This window comes from Triturus cristatus, chromosome 3_1, assembly GCF_964204655.1.
Source record: "Triturus cristatus chromosome 3_1, aTriCri1.1, whole genome shotgun sequence".
In the NCBI taxonomy this organism is placed as follows: domain Eukaryota; kingdom Metazoa; phylum Chordata; class Amphibia; order Caudata; family Salamandridae; genus Triturus; species Triturus cristatus.
In genome coordinates, this window is record NC_140583.1 from 1,116,585,131 (window position 1) to 1,116,596,720 (window position 11,590).

An 11,590-nucleotide genomic window follows, 5' to 3' on the forward strand; every position below is an offset into this window, starting at 1 on the left:
GAGATAACCTTCAGACGTGCCCCGAACCTAAAAGACATACTGTGCAAATCAGAATTTGAGGATAAACGCAAACAAGTTACCACCTTTCTAGACAGACCGCCAGGATACCATACCTGCAAGAACTGTAGTGTCTGTAAACTGAGCCGCGACAAAACCAAAAAGATACCAATGACACAAGGAAAAGAATTCACAATAAAAGAATGGATTGATTGCAATAGCAAATTTTGCATTTATGTGATCCTTTGTCCATGCAACCTACCATACATCGGGAGTACAATCCGACCCCTACGTATCCGGATACAAGAACATTACCGTAATATCCACAAACACACATCCGGTCACCCCCTGACGGAACATTTTGCAGACAAACATCAACACAAAAAGGATTTCATCTTCTATGGACTGGAAATTGTACACCAGACCAAAAGAGGAGGAAACCGAGAACTGAGACTTCGCAGACGCGAAAGCGAGCTGATCATGAACTTCAAAACAACTGAACTAGGACTCAACAAAGATGCAGAAATGCATGTATGGCTGGGAGATGACTAATTGTATTAACTGAATGTCCACCTTTTCTGATTGTTTTTTCTCCCTAGGGTGTGAAACCATTATGATTAACATCCCTATCTTAAAACCTAGAATTTCCTCTCATTCCCCTGGAAATGTGTCTGAATAGTATTTTGTACAAAATCTACACTATATATCCAGAACCATTCCACAGTCCGACCCTTGGTATCCCCTAGAATTTCGCTTTATATTTCTACGCACCTTCTTGAATGGCCAATGATCCATTGGCCCCTTTCAACTCAACTAAATCCTTATAATTTTTCTTACTAGAAACTTTATTTGTCCTTGACTACTAACATGACATTTAAACGGCCAATCTACCTCCCCCGTCCCCTTCCCTATCCAAAATGGCGCTCCCGCACGAACCAGGCCACTTCCGGGTCCCGACCCGGATGTCCTTCCATGAGCCCCGCTATTTACGCTGCCTCCGCTAAGCGCACAAACAGAACTGAATGAAACAGAACACTCGTACCGGGCATTAGCCAAGATTTGAGGTAAGCATTGCAACGAAGCAGTTACTCCCGTCGGCTTTACCTCCTTCTTTGAACTAAGGATTTCTTTTCTCCTTTTTGATCCCCTCCCCTTAGAATCCGACTATATCTTTCTAGCACATCGTGGAAACGTCCATTTTCAGTAATACCCGGTAAGCTCTACTCTGCCCTTCCTTGCCTCTAACGCTTAAATACCTCACTCGTCACGAATACCATCACTGTAAAATATAAATCTGCACGACCACAATACTCGTATTTTGTTATACTTTTAAATTTAAAATTAAACACGCACAGTGAAAACGCCTCTCTGATCACGTCTTGCTGTAATCACGTCAAGTCTTGTCACCACTGTATTATCAGTTTCTACTTAACTTCATCATTCAAGAGCACGCTAAACCTTTTACATATGCCCTCACAATACCGCGCCACGTAAATATAAATACGTCTATCCCGTTTGGGACCACAATTTGCCGTGCTGCCGACCTCGACTTTTTGACGGCCGATTTATAAGTTCACGCATGAAATACCTAGTGCACGTTAATGAACTCTTTCGAATGATTCAGACGCCTGTAAATTCCCTCCTTGATTACCCTATTCACGATCTCGCGTACAACCAACCAAGATACTCACCTCGAGCATTTTATTACACAACAACCACGCCACCTGATTTTACCTGATCACTGAATCACGACCACTTGGCTTTAAGCCTTCTCACTTTTCTCGTCTATAATTGAGATATCACCATACTCGCCTTGCATGCGCTACGACCAGTTCCATTATAAAGACTAATTTAAATCCTCTCTCTCGTGACAAACCCTACCGACGCAATATCAACTCATCACCCTGATGCCCATGACCCGGTACAAACCTGTAAATATATAACTTTTACTTATTTACACACCAAACTTTAATGTTTTGTTGGCCCACAATGTGTCATATATACGTTTCGTCATTGCCGTTCTTCACCAATGTATACTTTTTTGGCACTGTTATTTATTCACTCTCGTGTTCCATACTCTATGACTTGTCGAAAATTTCATACCGTTACGCGTATGTGGATCACATTACATTTACCCTGTAAATTGATACAAATAACGTATTTTTCTCGATATATGACAATGTTTCTGTTTATACACTCGAATGATCTGTGGCATATGGAACCTTTGACTTCTTTGGTCTTGATGACCTCCATTACGTCCTGTGATTCTTCTTTCTCTAATATGGACATGCACAATATTGTATTGTATCCTATAATATGTCACACACTGTACCTTTAACTTACTTATTCTTGATACCTACTGTACCGTCCACACTAACCCTCACGTGACCTCTCCAAATAATTAAAACAAACCCCCCTTCTTTTTTCCTTTGGCTTTCTTCTATAAAACGCACTATCCTTTTCCCTACTAATTCTCCGCTGTTAAACATTACTCCTAAATGTGTATCTTATTGTTCTTTCTGTTTTCTTCTCCCATTAACGTTCTTACATTTTGACTCACTGGCCTGTTTTCTCTTTAACTCTTGTGCTTAACATGTCATATGCATTCGCATATCCCAAATGTTTTTTACCTACCCTTAAAATGAACAGCCCTGAAGAAGCCCCAGGCCTATAGGCCATGTAGGGGGCGAAACACGTGTTGGCTGTGCCACCCCTTGGTTTTTTCTCATACCCACCCCTATGTATGAGTGCAAATAAAGGACTAGCTCACGTTTAAATCAACTTGCTTTGAATTGGAATTTTTTCCTCCAAGAATCAGAATACACTAATCTTGCCTTGACAACCCATCAGAACTTTTGCTAAAACTAGGGGGATAGGGGTTTCCCCCTGTCATTGGGCAAGAACCAGTACCTCTCGACTAACGCTTATTACCTGGCGAGTAAGGGATAGGGGCCTTTCTCCCCTCTTCCGAAGAAAAACTTTACCATAAGGCCATATCCTCGAAAACCGATAAGCTTGAAATTCTGTGAATAGATACTAACAAACACCACCTACCAGGTGACATCGGAAAACTTGTAAAATACATCAAATACAGAACCCATGGCATCGTGCCAAGACCGACGAGCACAACGTTCAACAAGGATTGAGGAAACTTTCTCAACTGAACCTCTAACCAATAGGAGCACAACGTCCAAACCAAACCCTACATCAGCAAGAAATACATTTCAAAACTTGGAACGCGCAGTAAAAAGAGAAACCAGCAAATGGTGGGAAGCAGAATCTTTAAAAAAATACCTTGAAGCAGACCGAATCCCACGGGGGTTAAGAATACTAATCTTTCCCCCTTCAGACTCCACCAACCCTCAATACATGAAGAAATGGGAGGAGAACCTTAAAGAATGTTCTAATAACATGATCAGACAACTCATAGATCATGCAGAAGAGGAATACAATATAGCAAAAACTGAAGTTGACTCATTAAGCAAACACATAGAGGATTCTAACTGGGGAGAACTCATAAAGAAGAACTACGAGATCCTTAATCAAATCATTGACGAATACGAAGAGGATATCATAAAAAGAAAGAATCGTAAATTCAGGAGAGACCAACTTGACTACCAATTCGGAAGAGTGTACACTTTTGCCAAAAAGTACGACACGAAACCACAAGATACTCCAAATACGAACAATTCTGAGCAATACCCAGGAACCACTACTAGCTCTGACATCGACTCACCTGCACCGGCATCGGAAAGTGAAAATCCAAGATGCAAGGTCAATTTTTTAGAGGAAGTACTACGTTACCGACTCGGTATGAAAGCCTCAAACACCACAAATACTACAACCATGGGAGGTTCCCAACAATTTGGACGCCAACAGACACCAACAATCGGCGTAACTACGAGATCCAGAAAAAAGGAGATGGAAAGAAGAACATAATGTCCAGCAACCTAATAAAAAATCTATCCCACATCCAACTGTCCGAAAACGAAACCAGCATACTCAACAAAGGACTCTCATTCTGCCCAACTGCCCAATGGTATTTGACCAAAACACAAATAGATCTCTTCAAATTCATTCGCAAACTAAAACTCAAGGTTTTCTTTGCAGACAGGGACATAAGACAGGAAGCGCCACTCATAGCTACCACTTCGGAACTATCAATCCAAGAACTAGAAAATGTGGATTTACTAACTCACCTGAGCGAGGAAGAAAATGACTCAGATACACTGACCACAACTGCGCTGGAACTAGGAATTGAAACCAACATTTCCATAGACAGCAAATTAACCAAGAAATCTACCTTCCTACCACAACTACCGGCAGGGAACAACATAGATGCCTTTCACTTAGCAGTTACACGTGATCTGGAAAAAGAATACACTAAACACCAACGAAAATTAAAATACCTCCCACATAACACCACTCCAGAAGAGAGGAGAGCGATAAAACAACTAAAAGACAGGAAAGACCTGATTGTGAAAGAGGCTGACAAAGGAGGAAACCCGGTCACAATACACATTGATGACTACATACTAGAAGCAAATCGACAACTTGGGGATAACACCTGTTACGAACTTCTCACGAATGATCCAACCGCAGACATCCTCAAATCCATTAAAACCAGACTTGACAAATGGTATACCTTGGGACTTATATCCCAATCAGAAAAATCATTCCTGTACATACCGTACCCCACCATGCCAACCCTCTACCTCCTTCCCAAAATACATAAAGGCACCTACCCTCCACCAGGAAGACCCATCATAGCAGGAATTAATTCGCCCTGCTCACGAATAGGAGAGTACGTGGACAGAAAACTACAGGGACTAATGAAAGAAATACCGTCTTTCATCCAAGACACAAAAGACATTCTGAACAAACTCCAAGATATAACGTGGGAACCAGATTTCATACTAGTCTCTATTGACATTGTCAGCCTGTACACATCCATCGAACACCGCGATGGACTAACTGCAGCACAACTCTCATTATGGACACAATCAGCCAACTTACTGGAATGCAACAAAATGACTCTTGAAATGCTGAACTTCTGCTTGGAAAACAATGTCTTCAGCTTCAATGGGAAGATATACAGACAGAGACGCGGGACAGCTATGGGAGCCAAATTCGCGCCGCCGTACGCATGTATCTTCATGAGCCACGTGGAAAAATTCTGGCTGTGGGACCATAACTTCGCCGATTTTACCTCACACATAATACTCTGGCGACGATACATCGATGACATTTTATGCATCTGGCAAGGAGATGAAACACTTCTAAAAAGATTTCTGGAAAAACTCGACCAAAACCCCTGGGGAATCAAAACGACTCACACTTTCTCCAAAAAGGAGGTCAATTTCCTGGACGTTACTCTTTATGTCAAAGACAATACGTTACAAAGCAAACTTTACAGAAAGGACACTGCAGCTAATTCCATCCTGCGAGCTGACAGCTTCCACCCACGTCACAACATCAAAAATATCCCTAAAGGAGAACTTCTGAGGACCCGCAGAAACTGTAGCGAGGATGAAGTCTTCGAAACCAAAGGGAATGAGATCATATCAAGACTATCCGAAAGAGGATATGAGAAGTCCACACTTAAAAACACCATGACAACAGTATCAAAGTTAGATCGCAAACAGATGTTTACAACTGATGGTAAAAGAAAAAATAAGAATGACTCAGCAATAAGATTTATTACAGACTACAGCATTGGTCATCACCAAATCAGGCAAAGCCTGAAAAGACACTGGCACCTGCTACAACACACTCCAAATCTAGCTGATGAAATCAAAACCTATCCGGAGATAACCTTCAGACGTGCCCCGAACCTAAAAGACATACTGTGCAAATCAGAATTTGAGGATAAACGCAAACAAGTTACCACCTTTCTAGACAGACCGCCAGGATACCATACCTGCAAGAACTGTAGTGTCTGTAAACTGAGCCGCGACAAAACCAAAAAGATACCAATGACACAAGGAAAAGAATTCACAATAAAAGAATGGATTGATTGCAATAGCAAATTTTGCATTTATGTGATCCTTTGTCCATGCAACCTACCATACATCGGGAGTACAATCCGACCCCTACGTATCCGGATACAAGAACATTACCGTAATATCCACAAACACACATCCGGTCACCCCCTGACGGAACATTTTGCAGACAAACATCAACACAAAAAGGATTTCATCTTCTATGGACTGGAAATTGTACACCAGACCAAAAGAGGAGGAAACCGAGAACTGAGACTTCGCAGACGCGAAAGCGAGCTGATCATGAACTTCAAAACAACTGAACTAGGACTCAACAAAGATGCAGAAATGCATGTATGGCTGGGAGATGACTAATTGTATTAACTGAATGTCCACCTTTTCTGATTGTTTTTTCTCCCTAGGGTGTGAAACCATTATGATTAACATCCCTATCTTAAAACCTAGAATTTCCTCTCATTCCCCTGGAAATGTGTCTGAATAGTATTTTGTACAAAATCTACACTATATATCCAGAACCATTCCACAGTCCGACCCTTGGTATCCCCTAGAATTTCGCTTTATATTTCTACGCACCTTCTTGAATGGCCAATGATCCATTGGCCCCTTTCAACTCAACTAAATCCTTATAATTTTTCTTACTAGAAACTTTATTTGTCCTTGACTACTAACATGACATTTAAACGGCCAATCTACCTCCCCCGTCCCCTTCCCTATCCAAAATGGCGCTCCCGCACGAACCAGGCCACTTCCGGGTCCCGACCCGGATGTCCTTCCATGAGCCCCGCTATTTACGCTGCCTCCGCTAAGCGCACAAACAGAACTGAATGAAACAGAACACTCGTACCGGGCATTAGCCAAGATTTGAGGTAAGCATTGCAACGAAGCAGTTACTCCCGTCGGCTTTACCTCCTTCTTTGAACTAAGGATTTCTTTTCTCCTTTTTGATCCCCTCCCCTTAGAATCCGACTATATCTTTCTAGCACATCGTGGAAACGTCCATTTTCAGTAATACCCGGTAAGCTCTACTCTGCCCTTCCTTGCCTCTAACGCTTAAATACCTCACTCGTCACGAATACCATCACTGTAAAATATAAATCTGCACGACCACAATACTCGTATTTTGTTATACTTTTAAATTTAAAATTAAACACGCACAGTGAAAACGCCTCTCTGATCACGTCTTGCTGTAATCACGTCAAGTCTTGTCACCACTGTATTATCAGTTTCTACTTAACTTCATCATTCAAGAGCACGCTAAACCTTTTACATATGCCCTCACAATACCGCGCCACGTAAATATAAATACGTCTATCCCGTTTGGGACCACAATTTGCCGTGCTGCCGACCTCGACTTTTTGACGGCCGATTTATAAGTTCACGCATGAAATACCTAGTGCACGTTAATGAACTCTTTCGAATGATTCAGACGCCTGTAAATTCCCTCCTTGATTACCCTATTCACGATCTCGCGTACAACCAACCAAGATACTCACCTCGAGCATTTTATTACACAACAACCACGCCACCTGATTTTACCTGATCACTGAATCACGACCACTTGGCTTTAAGCCTTCTCACTTTTCTCGTCTATAATTGAGATATCACCATACTCGCCTTGCATGCGCTACGACCAGTTCCATTATAAAGACTAATTTAAATCCTCTCTCTCGTGACAAACCCTACCGACGCAATATCAACTCATCACCCTGATGCCCATGACCCGGTACAAACCTGTAAATATATAACTTTTACTTATTTACACACCAAACTTTAATGTTTTGTTGGCCCACAATGTGTCATATATACGTTTCGTCATTGCCGTTCTTCACCAATGTATACTTTTTTGGCACTGTTATTTATTCACTCTCGTGTTCCATACTCTATGACTTGTCGAAAATTTCATACCGTTACGCGTATGTGGATCACATTACATTTACCCTGTAAATTGATACAAATAACGTATTTTTCTCGATATATGACAATGTTTCTGTTTATACACTCGAATGATCTGTGGCATATGGAACCTTTGACTTCTTTGGTCTTGATGACCTCCATTACGTCCTGTGATTCTTCTTTCTCTAATATGGACATGCACAATATTGTATTGTATCCTATAATATGTCACACACTGTACCTTTAACTTACTTATTCTTGATACCTACTGTACCGTCCACACTAACCCTCACGTGACCTCTCCAAATAATTAAAACAAACCCCCCTTCTTTTTTCCTTTGGCTTTCTTCTATAAAACGCACTATCCTTTTCCCTACTAATTCTCCGCTGTTAAACATTACTCCTAAATGTGTATCTTATTGTTCTTTCTGTTTTCTTCTCCCATTAACGTTCTTACATTTTGACTCACTGGCCTGTTTTCTCTTTAACTCTTGTGCTTAACATGTCATATGCATTCGCATATCCCAAATGTTTTTTACCTACCCTTAAAATGAACAGCCCTGAAGAAGCCCCAGGCCTATAGGCCATGTAGGGGGCGAAACACGTGTTGGCTGTGCCACCCCTTGGTTTTTTCTCATACCCACCCCTATGTATGAGTGCAAATAAAGGACTAGCTCACGTTTAAATCAACTTGCTTTGAATTGGAATTTTTTCCTCCAAGAATCAGAATACACTAATCTTGCCTTGACAACCCATCAGAATCAATAGGCAATTTGACAGTACCTTGTCCCTAGATCAGGAAACTATTTACAGATGTTGTGCAACAATACAAGCTAGGATAATTGATTAAATCCAGATGCAGCTTAGCTCAACATATCTCTGATGCACAATAAACATTACTTACACCACAATGCAGAAAAGTTGTAAGTTTATTTTCAATAGAAAATACCAAAATATAGGTCTATCTACCCTATGCTAAAGTCCTTACCTAACCTAAACTACACTACCTTATCTTATTTAAACTTACCATTACCCTAACTTAGCTTATCTGATCCTACACACTTAACGACAAATATTAAACATCAACTCCTCCCTCCCCTGAGTGCATATGTGAAGACAGGACAAATACAACTATACTTAAAAATATACTACGTAAACATTTGACCTAAACAAATATATATTGTCTTGGTATTTTCAAAATGTTTTTATTATTTTGTTTTGTCAATTTTTTAACATATAATACACATTTACCCCCAACAACAAAATAAAATCTATATCAAAATAAGAATCCTCCCAACCTAATGTAACACCTATCTACAATACCTTAATACTATACTAAATCTAAGCTACCTTACCCTATCCTAACAACTAAATGCCCAACAAGGATGCCTCCCCAACAGACAGAATAGGCTGCATGTGACCTGGTGTCCCCCAACGTCTGCCCTGCCCCACTTGTTTCAGGCGTTGGCGCCTGTGACGGTCCACTTGTTGCATGGCTTCATACACTTGGACGGCTTGTTGTTGGGGCACACCTGGGACAGACAGACTACTGCCCCTTAACCGTTTCCCTTAGGAACCAATGGCCCATGGCCCAAAATACACTAGCAATCCTCCTCAATTGGTGGTAGTGCACCTTTCGCCTATGGAAATTTTGTTTTTCCTCTGGTGACATCTTGTCTGTGGAAAAAGTGTACATCAAATGTCAGTCAGAGGCTGATAAGGTTAACATCACAACATATGGTATAGTTACAATATCAACTACAGTTATGTCAGATGCCACAACAGCCAACATACAACTTACAGCTTTTATTGCCAACACACATACCTGCATCAATCAAATCAGATATATAACGGCCCATAGGTAAATGGAATATAGAATAAACTGTGAAAAACCTAAACCATAGACAGAAGTTATGATCACCATTTACATACATGGCACGTGTAGACACTTATTGATGTCTATACCCATTGTTTGTTAAACAGCTTTACCATGTCTGTGAATAGGTATTACTTTGTCATCTGTAATGTCCGTCAAGCCACATGATATTTACACTATCAGATGTGACATGTAATATCAGCTCATTACTTGCATCACAGTATTTTAGAAAAGATGTGAAAAACAGCCATTTCATGGAATAATTACTTACTATACAAATGAGCTTGTAAGCATGTGACTATACAATGGATGTTGGAAATGTACACCACATCAGAAAGTAGCATGTTCACAAATCCATATTTTTACCATACTAATCATGTATACATGTTGACTAGTTACCTACATGTTGTGATGACATGCAGACTGCAGCAATCACAGCCTATTCTGGATGATTTGTCCTGCAAACACAACATACATTGGGGCGTAACTACTAGAAACTAGCAGAACACTGTGTTACTCCAAAATGTGTAAAGCTGAGCTCCAACAGTTTCAAAATGCAGGGATCCACCATATTTACAAACATACAGTGCCCCCCTGCCTTTCCACTAGTGCTGGTGCTAAATTTAAAATTGTAAAATATGCACACATTACACAAACATCTCATCTTGTTATGTCAAGATAGGCAAGTACTCATCACCAATACAAGTCAATAGGTGATACACGTGCAACACGTGGCAACATGCATCCATTACCCATTTCACCTCTTCAAGTACTCAATTGATGAGGATGTTGCACGTTGAATCAGGCAATTCCATACACACTAATTATGACACTCACTGCTTGCAAAACACTTATGCCACAGATGAAGATACTCACTGGTAAAGGTAGGGTCCTGGAAATTGTCCATCTCTGCAACGGTGTAAGGGAGTCAATTCAATTTATTTGCATAGTTAATAAAAACCATCGCAATACAATAAAACATCAAGTTAAAACAATTATATGGAATTAAAAACATTACATAGTTTATATATTGCTACGAACCAATATAGCAACTGAAAAGAAGTTCCCCCAACCAAGCTGTTTTTATTTCAGCGCATGTTGTAAGTGATCGAAGGTACTTAGTTCCAGTCTACTACTTCCCATCAGCCTAGTACCAGGCTTAAAAAAAAAGTGCTTATAAGTGTAAAAAGTGCTTAGCTTTGATAAAGGGCATTATTTATTCATTGTAAGTGAAAAGTACCAGGACTTATGTGATAAGTGTAAACTGTCCTCTTTGAGTCCCTGTAATAAATTGCAGTTGTTCCCGGGGAAGGTCCTAATAACTGGTTTATATCTTTTGTGCTGGCATTTTCTTTACGACTGACCTCAGGAAATTCACTAGACAGCAATTCAACTGTGGGTCGCTAGGTGCAAAACAGGCCAGCACTGCTTGTCTCCTAGTGCATATCCCTCACTGGTTGAAATGGTGTTTTAGCAGTTGTTTTCGTTCTTCCAACAGTCCTTTACATGTACATAGCAGATGTAGTGGATCTTCTAGAGCCGAGCTGCATAGGTGGTAGATAGAGCCTGCTTTTTCCTTTAGCCAGTAAGGAAAATGCTGTATACAGGGTAACAAACCAAGTCTGTGTTTCAAGAACTTGATTTTAGTGGCTTCGGCATAACCCAGATCAAAATAATTCTGAGCAGCTGGCTCTGTATAAGTGTTCAGGGTCATCCATCTTTGTGCCCTTTATGAGAGAGATGCCTTGTCCTTGATCTACGAAAGATATTTTACAGTCTTCCAGACCAGTTTTTTAAATACAATGATGTTTGTAGGAGTGTC

General features: G+C 40.6%; 1 protein-coding gene across 1 annotated transcript; it reads left to right on the top strand.

Annotated features, from left to right (window-relative positions):
- Positions 1-1,111: 1,111 nt before the first annotated feature.
- Positions 1,112-6,943, top strand: LOC146861605 (uncharacterized). Its single transcript, XM_085645992.1, has 2 exons — positions 1,112-1,210; positions 2,647-6,943. Exon 2 carries the CDS (start codon positions 3,765-3,767, stop codon positions 6,351-6,353), a length of 2,589 nt encoding a protein of 862 aa, XP_085502118.1. The 5' UTR covers positions 1,112-1,210; positions 2,647-3,764; the 3' UTR covers positions 6,354-6,943.
- Positions 6,944-11,590: the final 4,647 nt, after the last annotated feature.

Excerpts from the sequence above, each read along its gene's own strand:
- LOC146861605 (XM_085645992.1), top strand. The coding sequence starts at position 3,765 with ATGCAAGGTCAATTTTTTAGAGGAAGTACTACGTTACCGACTCGGTAT.